The 17,429-nt window shown below is 40.6% G+C and overlaps 1 protein-coding gene and 1 long non-coding RNA gene across 2 annotated transcripts in view; both read left to right on the top strand.

The window, feature by feature from the left end:
• The window catches only part of LOC138979485 (uncharacterized), a 33,808-nt gene that overhangs the window by 6,542 nt on the left and 9,837 nt on the right, over positions 1 to 17,429 (top strand). The window lies entirely within an intron of this gene.
• Positions 77 to 17,388, top strand: LOC138979454 (survival motor neuron protein 1-like). The gene is made up of 8 exons (XM_070352179.1): positions 77 to 189; positions 6,194 to 6,268; positions 9,481 to 9,609; positions 11,051 to 11,269; positions 12,077 to 12,238; positions 14,536 to 14,595; positions 15,741 to 15,866; positions 16,741 to 17,388. The coding sequence occupies exons 1-8, from the start codon at positions 139 to 141 to the stop codon at positions 16,795 to 16,797; spliced, it is 879 nt and encodes a 292-aa protein (XP_070208280.1). The 5' UTR covers positions 77 to 138; the 3' UTR covers positions 16,798 to 17,388.

Raw genomic sequence — 17,429 nt, 5'->3', positions numbered from 1 at the left:
CGCAACGTCTTATTTTTAATAGTTTAGGGTACAAAGGTATCAAGGTTCAACAGAAAGCTAACTTAATCATAATTTGATTGGCTCTGCGTTAGCCAATGAAAGTATTTGTAAGATAAAACGTATGGCCGATGTATAAACATGGCGGGTGCAGACAGCATGTTTCTGTTTCAGCGCGGTGCAGTGAATGAGGTTGTTGTCATAACTTATTCTAACTAATTTTAAGGGTCATAGACAGTAACTAATGGACAGCACGCCTTTCTTGGATTTCTAAGCCGGTGTTATCGATGTAATAGAGCTGGTTATTCTCAGAATAGTAGCTGCTGCTAAATCGTTGGCAGTCACTGTGTCACTGTCAGTGTATGATTTTAGTTGTGAGAACTTTAGACATTATGCATGATTTTTGCTCATACACGTATCAATGATAGGAACACAGGTTCTGTTGAACTTTTCGCGTTATGAATTCAGGGACGTTTTTCTACTGCAAGTGCAATCTAAGCCTCAGATTTTCAAGAACTTGCTCTTGTAAGCATAACAATTTATTTTAGTTTTCATTCAAGTTACAGAATGAACTGTACTGATGCGTTTCATTTACATGGGGTTAACATTTAGAGGAAAAACGTCGCATTGAGTAATTGACTTTTTCTAATTTAAGAGAGTATCTTTTTGTGTGATACATCCCCTCCACACTAGATAAAAGTAGATTCCCCCTCCCCTCTCCAGACCCATACCTCCCCCTGCCCTCATTACATTGTTTTTGCAAGATGAACATGACATGTTCCAAGCCCTGGCTTTGATTGGTAAATTTTCAGAAATATCAGGTTTGAACATAAATCACCAAAAATCCAAACTAATGTGGTTTGGGTCGCGGAAGAATTGTAGGAATGAGTGTTGCGGTTTTGCATACTACAGACAAAATGAAAATTCTAGGTGTATATTTCTGTAATTATATGCGTGCGTCAAAAGTGAAAGAGAATTGGGAAGAGAGAGTGAATGTTGTAAAAAGGCTCATCTGCGTGTGGGAGAAAAGGAATTTGAGCATTATTGGTAAAGTCTGTGTATTCAAAACGTTTATTCTGCCACATTTTGTCTATATAATGCAGGCGCTGATTGTACCAGACGACATTCTAACTGAAATTAATAGGTTAATGTTTCGCTTCGTGTGGCACAAAAAAGACTGCAACAGAAAAGCATTTGAAAAGGTGAAAAGAACTGTTTTATGTAACGAAGTAAAGCAAGGTGGATTAAATATGATTGATTTGCGTCAGATGCAGTGTTCCTTTTTGTTAAGCTGGGTTGTGAACCTAACTCTGTCTAATGAAGACCAGAAATGGTCATGGCTCCCAAAAGCACTGTTTTTCCGTTTTGGGAGTCGCTTTGAGTGTTTTTTTGCGAACATTAATAGCAAACCATTTAAAGGATTGGACAGTATTAAATCGGAATTTTGGTCCGCTGTGTTGAAGGCATGGCTTGATAACAATCAAGTCGATAATAATGGTAATTCTGTTTCCGGTTTGTTGTGGAACAACAAAGATATAATTTGTCAAGGAAACCCACTTTTTTTTGCGGATTGGATTAAAAGTGGTATAATGTATGTGAGCGATGTGTGTGAGAATGGACGTTTTTCTACCTATGAAGAAGTGTGTGAAAAAACTGGCTACACTGCAAATAGATTGCTTGAGTACAATGTTGTTCGAATAGCTGTACATCTCCTTTTAAGAAATGTCGATATAAACGATGTAAATTGTTCAGTCTGTGACATTCCGACCTTCTGTGGGAAAAAAGTTAAATCAGTAAAAGAAATTCGAAAGATTCTGGTAGGAAAACAATACAGCCAACCCTGTTCAGAAGGATTTTGGAGAAGAAAATTAGGATTTGAAATTGACGAAAAGAATTGGAACGTAGCAGCCACTGTCACTAGTGAAGTTCAATTACGTGTACTGCATTGGAAAATATTGCAAAACATTTATCCAACTAATATTTTATTGTGTAAAATGAAAGTGAAGGCTGATAAAAACTGTACATATTGTAAGGATGAACTTGATGTATTGGAGCATTTTTTCTTTGAGTGCCCAACAGTAGATGTGCTTTTTGGTATAAAAAGTAACAGCAAAAATATGAAGAAGATTAATCACATTATTTTAATCGCAAAGATGTGCGTAAGCATTTTTAAAAAAACCGATTCACGATTAACACTGGAAATTATTTTTGGAAATCATGTTGTTTTGAGATTTCGTTAGTCTGAAGTTTTATTAATTAAAAACAAATTATTGTTTATTTTCTTTTATATAATGAAAAGACAGCCATACATTATGATGCGAATATTGTTTTAAAAAAAAAAATCTATATATGATGACATATGATCATTTTGATGCTACACATGTTGACACATATATTTTTTTCACGTATGACTATTTTTAGTCCTTTTGTATAATGTACAAGTTTTTCTGAACCGCATGTAAATGAGAGAGTATGTGTGCAAACAGAAAATACAGTTACCATGTTTGTTATCTTGTGTTTTATTAATTGAATAAAAAAAAAAATTAAACATTAAAAATTAAAAAAAATTAAAAATTAAAAAAAATAAACATTTAGAGGAAAAACGTCGCATTGAGTAATTGACTTTTTCTAATTTAAGAGAGTATCTTTTTGTGTGATACATCCCCTCCACACTAGATAAAAGTAGATTCCCCCTCCCCTCTCCAGACCCATACCTCCCCCTCCCCCTCCCCTCAGCACTAGATTCTCCCCCCCCCCCCCCCTCTCCAGACCCATCCCCCCTCTCCACCCTCCCGACCCATAAGTAATAAGTAGTGATATGGTAGAATCTATCGCTCTTGCTCCATATTATGATATTGTTCGTCCTCTTTGTATTTTTTTGTCGGGGCCCAGTTGCTGCGCTAGGTAGCACTGGGTGGTAAGCTAGCCCCTCAGCCCAGGGCCTGAAATTGGGCGCCACAGCAAATCGCGAATAGCAATAGCTTGCCTACCAACCCACCTTTGTTTTTATTTTCATAGGTACACTATAATAATAATAATAATGCAAACTTTTATAGCGCTATTCTAGAAAAATGTCTACTCTTAGCGCTTTACAATACATACATCGACCAAGCATACTATACACGCACAGGCAAAGAAACCGACCAAACATAACCAACAAACTATACATGCACAGGCAAAGAAAACGACCAAACATACAATACACGCACAGGCAAAGATAACGACCAAACATAAACAAACATACTATGACCAATCATAACCAACATACTATACGCGCGCAGGCAAAGAGAACAATCAGCACATGTAATAATTACTGACAACTAATGATGCAGGCATACAATGACAATCCAATACACAGCCTAGGCACAAGAACCACATAAGGCTACTGTATAAAAACGTGTCAACAATACTATTTACACACACACAAACAGTGCTGACACAAAGCGCAGAAAATATATATACACGTTATTTTAGGCACTAGGTAGGGGGTGAGGTGGGGCGGGATGGGGTGGGTGGGGAGATGCTGGAGGGAAAATCACTTGCGCTGAAAGAGGTGTGTTTTGAGATTTGTCTTGAATGTAGTGAGAGAATCTGTGTGTCTGAGAGGCAGAGGTAATCTATTCCAGGTCACAGGGGCTTGATAGGCGAAGGACCTCTCGCCACATGTCTTTGTTTGCACTGTGGGGAGTCGGAAGAGTCGAGTGTCGGCGGCGGAGCGAAGCTGACGAGAGGGGGTGTAGAGATTGAGGAGTTCTGAGAAGTATTCTGGGGCAGAACCAGAAACGACGGCAAAAGAAAGAGAGGAGAGTTTGTATTCGATCCTTTTAGTGATAGGCAGCCAGTGTAGAGAGTGAAGAAGGGGTGTGGCGTGTTCATACTTGGAAGATTTGAAGACCAGGCGGGCAGCGTTATTTTGGATCCTTTGAAGTCTATCTAAAAGGTACTTAGGGAGACCGGCCAGAAGAGAATTGCAATAATCTATCTTTGAGAGGACTAAAGAACACACTAACGTTTTGGTTGCATCAGTGGTGAGGTAGTGACGGACTGAACTAATCTTGCGCAGCTCTAGATAGGCGGACTTGCAGATGTTAGAGATGTGTTTTTGGAAAGAGAGAGTTGGATCGAGAGTGACGCCAAGGCTGCGGACAGACGGAGAGAAAGAGATAGGTAGTTCGTTGACAGTGAGAGAGGCAGGAAGAGAAGGGTGATTGAGAAATTTCTTGGGACAGGCCAGCATAACTTCGGTTTTGTCACTATTTAACTGGAGTTTGTTTAAAGACATCCAATCACTGAGGTCCGCAATGCAATCCTGTGTCCGAGATACCAGAACGTCAACTTCAGCAAGAGGGGCAGACTGATGAAGCTGTGTATCATCAGCGAAACTCTCGTGCGACAACGCATGGCGACTGATAACATCGGACACAGGGGAGGCATATAGAACGAAAAGTATGGGGCCAAGCACGGACCCTTGCGGGACACCGTACTGGAGAGCTGAAGGTTGAGATTTGATGCCGTTGACACAAACGGTCTGCGTCCGGTTAGTAAGGTACGAACGAACCCAGGAAAGGGCCAGATCATGAACACCAAAGGAGTGCTGAAGCCTGTGGAGCAGAATTTCGTGGTCTATCGTATCAAATGCGCTAGACAAGTCCAGTAGTGTTAGAATGGAGACCTGATTTTCGTCAAAGCCAAGAAGGATGTCGTTTACAATCTTCAGAAGTGCTGTCTCAGTACTATGGTTTTTCCTGTATGCAGACTGATGGGTGTTGAGAAGGTGGTTTTGCTCTAGATGAGTGAGAAGTTGTGAAAGGACAATTTTTTCAGTGATTTTTGAAAGGAATGACAAGTTCGAAACGGGCCTAAAGTTTTTCAAGGAATTCTTGTCAAGTGAAGGTTTTTTGATGAGGGGCCTAACTATTGCAGGTTTGAATTCATCTGGGAATGAGCCGGAAGTCAGAGAGTCGTTGATGACGTGAGTGAGATATGGAAGAAGGTCATCAATACAATCACACAGCAGAGAGGACGGAATGGGGTCAAGCTCGCACGTTTTCGGACTAGCGCCTAAACACACCTTTTTTACAAACTCGCTGGTGACAGGCTCAAAACGCTGCAGAGCTGGACCACAATACATCCTATCGGCAACCGGTGAAGGCGGGACAACAGCAGAATCAAGCTTCTCGCGAATAAGCGCGATCTTCGCAGTGAAAAAGTCAGCGAACTTCTGGGGAAGCTCATGTACAGAGAACATAGTGGGAAGAGGGGGACAAGTCACCTTGCCTAAGATGTCATTGGTGACACTAAACAGCTGTTTGACTGAGGTGCATGCGAGTATTTTGGATGAGAAGAATGCAGACTTGGCATGGTCGACGATGGCGATGACCCGGTTTCTGGCCGCCTGAAATACTTGCCGGTGCACGGTTAGACCTGTGGCGCGCCACTGACGCTCCGCCCCCCTCCTCTCCCGCTTGGCGTCTTGTAGTTCAGGTCCCACACCGCTATACCACGGGGAGGGGGGACGATTAGAGACCAAACGACGGGTAGAAGGGGCGTGTGTGTCCAGAATGGCACGCAAAACACGAAAGAGCTGTTCGGCGGACGGCAGTGAGGGCAAGTCGGCAAGAAAGTCGGCCTTAAAGGCCTCGACGTCCATAGACGCCAGTCTACGAACTTCCCTGTACACTCTAGGGGAGGGGGGTTTTGCGAAGTCAAGAGTGCACGTGACACAATAGTGATCGGACGAAAGGGACGGTTCAACAGACGTCGACTTAACCAGACCATCTTCTTCCCTGAAAACAACCCAATCAACAATGTGGCCACGTACATGGGTGGGCTCTGAAACAGACTGACACAGATCAAACATATTGAGAACGTCAAGCACTTTGGATGTGTAAAAGTGTGATGGAGTGTCAAAGTGATAATTAAAGTCACCAACAATAAGCAGCGAGCCTGGTAGGTTATTTGCATATTCAAGAAAGTCCGGTAACTGTTCCAGAAACTTAGCATCCGTAAACTTGTTCTTCTTGCTTGGCGGGGGTCTATCCACTTTATCTTTCACTCTAGGGAAATTAGGCGCACCAACCGAATTTAGGATAGTTGCACTGTACAAGGATTTCCTCATTATTTTGAAGAAGAAGAAGACATGTACTGATAATGAGATTATTTTTAATAATGAGATTTTTTTTTTTAATGTTTTCAGGATGACTATGACAGTGATGTGTGGGATGATACAGCGCTTATTGAGGCATATGATGCAGCCGTTGCGCCGCTCAAGGTAAATCATGTACTTATTCATTACTTTCTTACTGAAATCAAATGATTTGTCAAGTCAGTGGACTCTGGTAGCTCAGTTGGTACTGGCAGAGCACTAGTACGGCCCACTAGACATGTTATCCTCGGGTCGGGTTTGATTCCAAGCCAGGATGAACACAGTCAGTTCAACTCTGTGGGATGAATCAGCCAGAGAAGCTATTCATCCATTATGGTATTGGTTCCAGCTTCAGTTGCAGTACTGTCTTATTGTTTCATCATTTATTGCCTTCAAGTTTCATCACTATGTTTATAAGGGACACTAAAAAAATTACTCCTTTTCTTATGTACCGATGCAGTGTTTGCTTTCAGGCATTATGTTAAGCTTCTCCTCAAAGCGTATGTGAAAAGGACATTTTGAAAAGTGCTTGGTTTTTGTTTCATCTTGTTCTGTTGGTTGTTCTTTTTACTAAAGTTTATTTTGTGAGGGAAAACATGTGTTTGTATTACAGTAAAACCTGCATCTAGTGGACCCTTATTTTGGCGGACACCTTAGCATAACGGATAATTCAAGTGAGGACGGATGTATTTTACACTCAAAAACACCTTAAAAGAGCGAACACCTCAAAGGCGCGGACGAGGACACCCTTTTTTGGTCCCGATTGGGTTCGTTACTTGTCAACAACGGACAAACCCTTGAAGCAGACAGCTTTTAGCAGACGCTGGTCCACCATCTTGGTTCTGCAAATACAATTTCGCTGGCGATGTGAACGCGCGAGAAGCTTATATTGTAAGCCAATGACAGCACTTGAAAGAAGTTGATTTTTGTATGGTGCACGCTCATTGGTCGATGCCGTGAACTCACAAACAAAAACAATTTGCTTTGTGCGTTTCGGGTTTCTACTTTCTGTACTGTGATGCATCTTCGTCTCATCCTTCGTCTTCGTCTCATCATGCCAAAACGAAAAATTTTGACTTTAGAAGAGAGAGTCTATGTCATAAAGAAATTGGACAAGGGGCTGTCCGTTCGAAAAGTTGCTGATGAGCTCAATTGCGGAAAAACTCAAATTTCCAACATAAAAGCTGATCGAACACAAATTCTCAGTCAGTGGGAATCCGGTGCCAGATCGACGGCAAAATGTGTTAAGAGAAGAAAAACAACATATGATGAGTTGAACGAAGAACTCTTCGAGTGGTTTTCAACAGCTCGATCAAAGAATCTTCCCGTGAATGGCCCATTGCTTCAGGTAAGAAACCGATTGCACCTCTCTCTCTACCGCAACACGGTGGCCTAGTGGTAAGGCGTCCGCCCAGTGAGCGGGAGGTCGTAGGTTCGAACCCCGGCCGGGTCATACCTAAGACTTTAAAATTGGCAATCTAGTGGCTGCTCCGCCTGGCGTCTGGCATTATGGGGTTAGTGCTAGGACTGGTTGGTCCGGTGTCAGAATAATGTGACTGGGTGAGACATGAAGCCTGTGCTGCGACTTCTGTCTTGTGTGTGGCAACTTCTGAAAATTGTAAAAAAATAATAATTTATGAAACGATCCAAATTTACGTTCATCTTATTCTTCATCATTTTCTGATTCCAAAAACATATAAATATGTTATATTTGGATTTAAAACAAGCTCTGAAAATTAAAAATATAAAAATTATGATCAAAATTAAATTTTCGAAATCGATTTAAAAACACTTTCATCTTATTCCTTGTCGGTTCCTGATTCCAAAAACATATAGATATGATATGTTTGGATTAAAAACACGTTCAGAAAGTTAAAACAAAGAGAGGTACAGAAAAGCGTGCTATCCTTCTCAGCGCAACTACTACCCCGCTCTTCTTGTCAATTTCACTGCCTTTGCCACGAGCGGTGGACTTACGATGCTACGAGTATACGGTCTTGCTGAAAAATTGCATTGCGTTCAGTTTCATTCTGTGAGTTCGACAGCTTGACTAAATGTTGTATTTTCAATTTCAAGCGAAAACTGGGGTTCAGGCTAATTTTTTTAAGTATTGTGGGTGTGTAAGTGCTGTTAAAAAATATTTGCAAAAATGTGACCTAGCTATAGATAGCTGCAATTATATTCAGCAACCAAAAGCACTTGTTTTTTTTGAAAGTTTGCAGAAGGGTTCAAAACGCATATACGACATGCTGATTAGCAAAGTAGATTCTCCAAAGGCATTAAAAAGTTGGGAAAGACTGTTGGATAGAGAGGTAGAATGGACAAAGGTTTTTTTAGTTCAAAGAAAATAAAAGAAGTAAAATTAAAATGGTTTCAAATAAAAATCAACAACAGAATATTAGTAACCAATTCAATGCTGAAAGTGAAAGACATGGGGGTGATTGCGAGCAACCAGTGTAGTTTTTGTAATGTAGAAAGAGATACAATTTTGCATTATTTATGGTTATGTGAGCATACTCAGTCATTTTGGACTGAGTTTGAAAAACACATGAAGGAGAAATGTCAAAACTGCAGCAGACTTGCACTCAGCCCCACATTAGTATTATTTGGCTATGACCCAAAAAGTAAGACTGATGAGGGTTTTGATTATATTTTATTACAAGCAAAGTTTTACATATATAAATGTAGAATAAATAAACTAAAACCATCATTGCAAATGTTTCTCAAAGAATTGTCTTACTTACACAAAGTTGACAAATATGTACACCAAATGGAAATGAAGTATACATGTTTTTTTAAAGAAGTGGCTACCATACAATACCTTGGTCGAATAATGGAAAACATAATAGTTTATATCCGTATTTTCCAGCCAAATATCATGTTTTTCCGTTGTGTCTTTTTGTTCTCCTGTTTCATTTACAGAGGATTCACTTATGATTTGTCACATGAAGATAATTCACAACTGCTGTGTTGTCACATGTTCCTACTATATATTGTAAATGTTGATGCCTGAATAAACCATTAAGAAAAAAAATGTTGTATTTTCGCCTTACGCGACTTGTTATTACATGTAATGAAAGAAAATGAAAGAACTAAACATGCATAGACACTCTATTTACATTTATATATAAACATGCACACATACATACAATAAAACTACATGTACCACTTTCAAACAATCATGTAATTCATTTGGCTGTTGGTGGGGTTTTTTCAAAAAAATGTTGGCGCATTCATATTCATAAGAAAGGACACCTTGCTACAAAGGACAGTGGCAAGGCTCCCCAAGAGCGTCCTTTGCTCGCAGGTTTTACTGTAGTATTTATTTACCATCACAGGCCAAGCTAGCAGAACACACAGGGGACGCGTCTATTCTTAACGGTGGAGGAAAAACCACAGGCACATCCCAGTCAAAAAAGAAGAAGAACAAAAAGAAGAAAGCAAGGCAGGCTAAGAAAAAGCAACAGGTAATATACTTTTATTATTTTAGATTTTTGTGCACTCTCTCTCTCTCTCTCTTTCTATCTCTCTCAGCGCTTATTGAGGCATATGATGCTGCCGTTTCGCTGCTCAAGGTAAATCATGTACTTATTCATTACTTTCTTACTTAAATCAAATGATTTGTCAGGTCAGTGGACTCTGGTAGCTCAGTTGGTACTGGTAGAGCTCTCTCTCTCTCTCTCCCTCTCTCTCAGCCATCCCTTAAATTATTTCTTGCATTCTCATGCACACATGCACATCAATCAATCAATCAATATGAGGCTTATATCGCGCGTATTCCGTGGGTACAGTTCTAAGCGCAGGGATTTATTTTTTTATTTTTTTATTTTAATTTTATGCAATTTATATCGCGCACATATTCAAGGCGCAGGGATTTATTTATGCCGTGTGAGATGCAATTTTTTTACACAATACATCACATCGGCCAGCAGATCGCAGCCATTTCGGCGCATATCCTACTTTTCACGGCCTATTATTCCAAGTCACACGGGTATTTTGGTGGACATTTTTATCGATGCCTATTCAATTTTGCCAGGAAAGACCCTTTTGTCAATCGTGGGATCTTTAACGTGCACACCCCAATGTAGTGTACACGAAGGGACCTCGGTTTTTCGTCTCATCCGAAAGACTAGCACTTGAACCCACCACCTAGGTTAGGAAAGGGGGGAGAAAATTGCTAACGCCCTGACCCAGGGTCGAACTCGCAACCTCTCGCAAGTGCGTTACCACTCGGCCACCCAGTCCACATGAACCTGCTCTATCTGATCCAGTGTGAATTTATTTAAACAGGAGTAAGTAAAGGCGTCCGCCCCGTGATCGGGAGGTCGTGGGTTTGAACCCCGGCCGGGTCATACCTAAGACTTTAAAATTGGCAATCTAGTGGCTGCTCCGCCTGGCGTCTGGCATTATGGGGTTAGTGCTAGGACTGGTTGGTCCGGTGTTCGAATAATGTGACTGGGTGAGACGTGAAGCCTGTCCTGCGACTTCTGTCTTGTGTGTGGCGCACGTTATATGTCAAAGCAGCACCGCCCTGATATGGCCCTTAGTGGTCGGCTGGGCGTTAAGCAAACAAACAAACAAACAAAGGAGTAAGTAACTTTACATTTTCTAGATTAGAGAGCATAAAGCTTATTTTATTGTGCATTTGGGCTAACTTGTTGCCCAGATTTTTGCAGAAAGTTAATATTAACTTAACTTGAACGTTGCTAAAAGAACTATGTAACGGGGGAACCTGAAAATCCCCTATCCCCTCTTGCTGATGCTTTGCAGTTGCACAAGGACACAGATATGAAACACTTGAAATCAACAGTTAATGGCAGTCTCACCTTGGCTTTGAGTTGATTCCAGGAACTGCTTCATTCTCCAAAGCTTTTACTTTTAATTACATGCACTTTGTGATTACTGCAGGCAAATGGCTGGACTGTGGGAGACTTCTGTCAAGCAGTGTTCACAGAAGATGGTACCGTTTATAGAGCTAAGATTCTGTCAATCAACCCAGATGACAACACCTGTGTTGTGCGCTACCTCGGCTACGGAAATGAAGAAGAACAGAGCTTAGATGACCTTATTCCAAATGACAGCTCATCTCGCAAGCAACGTCGAAGTGATTCAGTATCCTTCAGTGAGGTAAACAAAATTTGAAACATGTGAACGAGAATGTTAGCATATCAAGGTTGTTGTTTGGTATGGGCAGGCTGCAAAATGCAGAAGCTACTTTCAAAATGCCCAAAACATCGACGTCATTTCAGAAGAGCTGCCAAATGTTTTCATGGGAGGGGAATTTTGATGCTAAGGACTGCCTGAAAACTTTGAAAAATAACTGAGACTTTCATGGCCATTTTGGAAAATTTTGAGGAAGAAAGTAAATGCTTGCAACATCCTTTTATGTGTGCATATTTTCATCAGTTTGGTACGAAAAGAAAAGAGTGAGTTTTACAAAATTAGGAAAAGGCAAATAGAAGCCAAAACTGCCAGTAGATGGCCTTACTTTCTCCTTTAACTCATTGTCTCCCAGGTACGGATATATCCGTACCCACTCATATGGCTCTATCTGACCAGGTATCTGCTCAGACTGTTAGCTTCAGTCGCTTCCTGTAACGTCCATCTAACGCCTGCATTCCAGCGTGTTGATACACAGTTACTACACAGTCACTACAATTGTGAGTGACCTGCTCAACATAGGTGGGGTAGAAAGTGTTAAAGAAGGAAGAGTGTCAGTTCAAAGACCAGTTATAGCGCTTAGGTTAAATATTGGTCAGGTATATATATATATGAGCCTGATATCCAGGTGAGGTCACTCATAACTAGAGCAATGTCAAGCATTGGTTCAGAGGCCAAGTTGTAGTCCGAAGAAAGAATGAGAATCATTATGAACATGTTTATGAACTAGCCTGTTAGTGTTACCCACAATGACTGTCACTGGTTGGTCTTCAGACAGACAGTGTGGACTCTCGGCAAAGCTCAGCCAGCCACAGAGAAACCAAGAAGAGCAGACAATCAGGAACCCCGTGGGGATGGCCGGCTTTTTCTGACTTTCATCAGGGTAATGCCCACGCTCCACCACCACCACCGCCACCACCACCCTTGTTTCCTTGGGTACGTTGGTTTTATTTCAGTGCCTGTTGGCTCATCCAGACCTGTTTACCCTCCCGGATTGTCCGGAATTATTACAGATTGGGGGTCTAAATTCTGGTATTACGGAAATCTACTGAAAATTCCAGTTGCGAGAAGAATTTTCCATGTGCGAGAAATTCAAAGTCGAAATTGTGGTAGTCAACAGGACTGCTTATCTGTTTCATTGTCAATGCTGTTGTTTGTCAAGCCCCCTCACAAGGCTGCAAATTCGTATTTTGTTTTTGTTTTCTTTTGGATTTATATGGTTTATTCATTAGGTTTCTTATTTTATTAGATTTGTCCAATGTAAACGAGTCAGTTTACTGTCTGAAGCAGAGCAGAAACCAGACACAGACCTGTTTACCAGTACTATTTGGGCGTATTTTGTACGCCAAATTATTATCGGTACGCAAATACGCGACACACGCACAAAATACGCCTGAGAAAAAGTCTAGAATACGTTTTCCGGTGTTGGTGTGCTGATTACGGGATGGTACAACTGATACCCGTTTTGGTCGAAGGGAGATAACCATGACAGCGAGTCTTCAGCTGTGGAAACCTTGTTCAGTTGTTGGCCCGTGCGATCGTCTGGACAATCGTGGCAAAATGAAGCGGAAATATGTGCCAGTTTCGGATGACTGTACCAAATCTAAACAGCAGAAGCAGCAAATTTTCTTGGAGAAAGAGCCAGGAATTGTGGAGTCTACTATGGGAAAAAGTCATGCACACTGCAAGTATTGTAAATCAGATTTCTCCGTTGCCCATGCTGGGAAATATGACATCGAACGACACTGCAGTTCCAAAACTCACCTGGACAAGGTTGCAAAGAAATCCGCTGAAAGCTGCCAAGGAATTATGAAGTTCATTCCCGCAAAGAAAATCCTGCCAGAAGAAAAGGCTGTAGTCCGTGCTGAAGCAATGTTTTCTGAGATGATTGTAACAAGAAGGGCAAAGCCCATACGACTCACATGCTTTACACATTTTTCCTACCAAAATACATGTGACCTTGACCCAAGGTCAAGGTCATCCAAGGTCATGCAACACAAAGCTGTTAATTCAAGACATAGGAAGTACAATGGTGCTTATTGGCTCTTTCAGTTTCTACCATGAGATATGGTCACTTTTAGTGGTTCACTACCTTATTTTGGTCACATTTCATAAGGGTCAAAGTGACCTTGACCTTGATCATATGTGACCAAATGTGTCTCATGATGAAAGAATAACATGTGCCCCACATAATTTTTAAGTTTGAAACAGTTATCTTCCATAGTTCAGGGTCAAGGTCACTTCAAAATATGTATACAATCCAACTTTGAAGAGCTCCTGTGACCTTGACCTTGAAGCAAGGTAAACCAAACTGGTATCAAAAGATGGGGCTTACTTTGCCCTATATATCATATATAGGTGAGGTATTGAATCTCAAAAACTGCAGAGAAAATGGGAAAAATGGGAAAAATAGCTGTTTTTTAGGCAACATTTATGGCCCCTGCGACCTTGACCTTGAAGCAAGGTCAAGATGCTATGTATGTTTTTTGGGGCCTTGTCATCATACACCATCTTGCCAAATTTGGTACTGATAGACTGAATAGTGTCCAAGAAATATCCAACGTTAAAGTTTTTCGGACGGACGGACGGACGACTCGGGTGAGTACATAGACTCACTTTTGCTTCGCATGTGAGTCAAAAATGAACTTGCCACTGTCAACCGCAGATGTTATTTCACGAACTTCATCTTTTCATTATCAATCTGTTTGCGTTTGGAAGACACTGGTTATAATGCTATAAACTGACGGGTAAATAAAATTGTTTTATCCCCGTTGTATTGGAAGGAGTTAAATTCTGAAGGTGTTCACAAGACATGCTATTCTTACACAAACACGTTTGCACCCACCCGTACATTTTCCCTAGCCCATATGGCTTTGCTTGCAAAGTACACGAACTTTTTGAAAAATACACTCAACTTTTTGGGAAAGTACTCTTGCCTCGGGTTTAGGGTAAACAGGTCTGCAGACAGTAAGACACCGTTCAAAACTGAACTGATGGGGTGCTTTAGTAGTGAAATGTACTAGTTGTCCTTAGCGAATATTGCTGAGTATGCTCAGCTATAATAATATGAGTTGAGGTTTTGCAAGGTTTGTGAGGTTAGATGCTGTTATGCCAGCCCAACAAGCAAAGCAATATTAAGAAGTTCTTATGAAGAGTATTACCTTTGATTTTCATGGAAAGATCTTGAAGACATTGAAATGTTGTATTGTATTTGATTATTTGTTCTCTTTCAGATGAGTCATCAGTCTCCTTTCAGTATGCCTCAGCCACCAATGGGAAGTGCTGCATCAATGGTGAGTCTTCAGACATAATGTTCTTTTCTTTACTTTTGATGGGGGAGGGCAGTAATTGTACATATCAAAATCATGTTATAGTGGAGCCCCCCCTTATAAGACTCCCTCCAGGGCGGGGATGTAGCTCAGTCGGTAGCGCGCTGGATTTGTATCAAGTTGGCCGCTGTCAGCGTGAGTTCGTCCCCACGTTCGGCGAGAGATTCATTTCTCAGAGTCAACTTTGTGTGCAGACTCTCCTCGGTGTCCGAACACCCCCGTGTGTAACACGCAAGCACAAGACCAAGTGTGCACGAAAAAGATCCTGTGATCCATGTCAGAGTTCGGTGGGTTATAGAAACACGAAAATACCCAGCATGCTTCCTCCGAAAACGGCATATGGTTGCCTAAATGGCGGGGTAAAAAACGGTCATACACGTAAAATTCCACTCGTGCATAAAACACGAGTGTACGTGGGAGTTTCAGCCCACGAACGCAGAAGAAGAAGAAGAAGAAGAAGACCACCGCTCTCCAGATTTTTCTGTTCATAACTTTTGTTAAATAATCTTCATTTTCAGATTCCCTCCTTTCTAAGAACTGATATTGTCAGATTTGTGGAGGTCTTAAAAGGGGGTTCCACTGTATCCAATGGACCGGAGACCAGTCTAGTTCATGTCTTTACCCAGTGTGTGTGTTAGAGACTGCAATTATACTGCCTGGGTTGCTGTGTTAGTTTTTTTTTTAGCTTCTACAAATATATGGCACCAGTATGTGATTCTGGTCGTATATTCACTCGATGAGAAGCTACTTCTGTTGCCGTCTTCTTGGAGAGCGATCAAAACACTGTTTTTTAAACTTTTTTTTGTGGACCATAGTCCAATGAAAAACACGTGTCAGGTGTTAAAACTGTTACGATGCTTCTGTTTGCTCTTTTAGCTCGGACAAAATTAATATAACCAGTATTATATGAATTTGGATGAATACTCAGTGGATTTGAAGCTCCTTCTGCCGATTGCTTTTGTGAGAGAGATTAGAATATTACATGTTTTTTCTGTTGTTTTTAAACACTTAAAAGCATGACTCCATGGCATACGGCAGAAAGACTATTACGATTGATAACTTCATTTTGTTGTAGCACATGAAGTATGTTTGTGATGTTCTTTGTGCAGCCCTTCTCCATGATGCCCCCACCACCTCCCCCCATGCCTGGTGATAATGTGAGCGACGAAAATGAAGCTCTGTGCAGCATGCTGCTTTCATGGTATATGAGCGGCTATCACACAGGATACTACCAGGTGTGTGGTCACTGTGGATCTCCTATTTTACATATTATTGTCTTCGAAGTATTTCAATCAAAACGTTGTCACAGTCAAGTTCTGTATGTGTGTGTGGACGCGTGTAGTTTGAAATACTGCACAGTAAAACTTAATGGCTGTGTTTTGGAAAAGAACACAATTGTTATTCCAGTTGTTATTTTATATTCCTCGTTTAGGGAACAGAAGAAATGTGAAATGTACACTGCATGAAAACACAGCCCACCTGTTTCAGAAAAATGTCAGTCAGTAGAGATCAACTTCGTTAATTATGAATTATTCATAGTTTATTGTCCATGATTAAAAAGGTAAAGAGAGACAAGTGTTAACATGTGAATATTATAAGATGTTTGGTGGATTTGTTGTCAGACAAGTCACCGGTGAATGCCTCAGTTTCTGTACAGCAATACAAACAGACACCAAGTTTGTTGATAATACTGCCTTACTGATTAAACAGGCAGGCTACATTTGTAGCATTTTCCCAAACTTTAAAAAAAAGTTCAGTATGTGCTTTTAAATCCAGAAAAAAACGGTCACTTTTAGGGTGTTTTATCTTTTACTTTGGAACATACATTGAGTAGTTAGTGTTTTACATGTGTTTATCTTTTGCTTTGTAAACCACAAATTGATCAGTTCAAATTTTATTTGAGAGGGGTCATTTATTTCTTATTTGGTAAAACATTGATTGAGCGGTTCAAGTTTCTTTGATAACATTTTCCGTTACTATAATAGTATTGTTGCTTTGTATGCATTCAGTAGTGGGAGATTGCAGTCTATTTTTGAATTCCATACATTCTTAGTAATTCTTAGAGCATAGAATGTTTAATTCCTCATGCTTATTACTTTCTGGTTACAGGGTCTACGACAAGGCCGGCAGCATGATTTTTCAACTGCAATGGGACCCTCCAGATAGCTTCCAGGAACATATTGAGCATGCGTTTATGTTGTTCATGAAATTCTGAGTGCATTTTTTTTATAGTTTATGAATGGAAGAATGTTTGTACCGAGAAGATTTTTGCATGAGATACTGCCTTTCCTTCATGTTTTCTTGTCAGAAAGTTCCTGAGTTATTTCCAATCTGATTTAAACTTAGGATTCTTTTTGAAACGAGGGTGTTCTTTGAAGGAATTTGTCCCTTTCAGTGTCATTGCTTCTCTTGAGGGATGAAAGTCTGGTGCTAGAAAAATGCGAGTTTTGATTTGATGCTGTTTGAAATGCAATAGGTGTGTATGCATGAGTGTGTGTGTTTCCTCTGGTGACTCTCTCCTTGCTGTTCGAGTCTTTTTTCCCCCCTAGTATGTTCTTTCGAAGGCAGGAGTTGTGTGTAGTATCATGTATGACTGCTTTCATTATCACTGGAAATGTACTTGGCAAATAAAATTAAAGAGTATTTCTGATTCTACAAAGTCTTCAACCGATTCTACATTTTTCTATGGGAGAAGATGGCAGTATGAGAATGATTTAATATGTTGAATTATGATGTAATAAATGTCTGCAAACATAGCGTCTTAATTGCCTTCTATTTTTTATATGGTGCATTTTATT

The sequence above is a fragment of the Littorina saxatilis genome, linkage group LG1 (assembly GCF_037325665.1).
Source record: "Littorina saxatilis isolate snail1 linkage group LG1, US_GU_Lsax_2.0, whole genome shotgun sequence".
NCBI classification, from domain to species: Eukaryota; Metazoa; Mollusca; class Gastropoda; order Littorinimorpha; family Littorinidae; genus Littorina; species Littorina saxatilis.
This window is presented reverse-complemented; position numbering and strand designations above follow the sequence as displayed.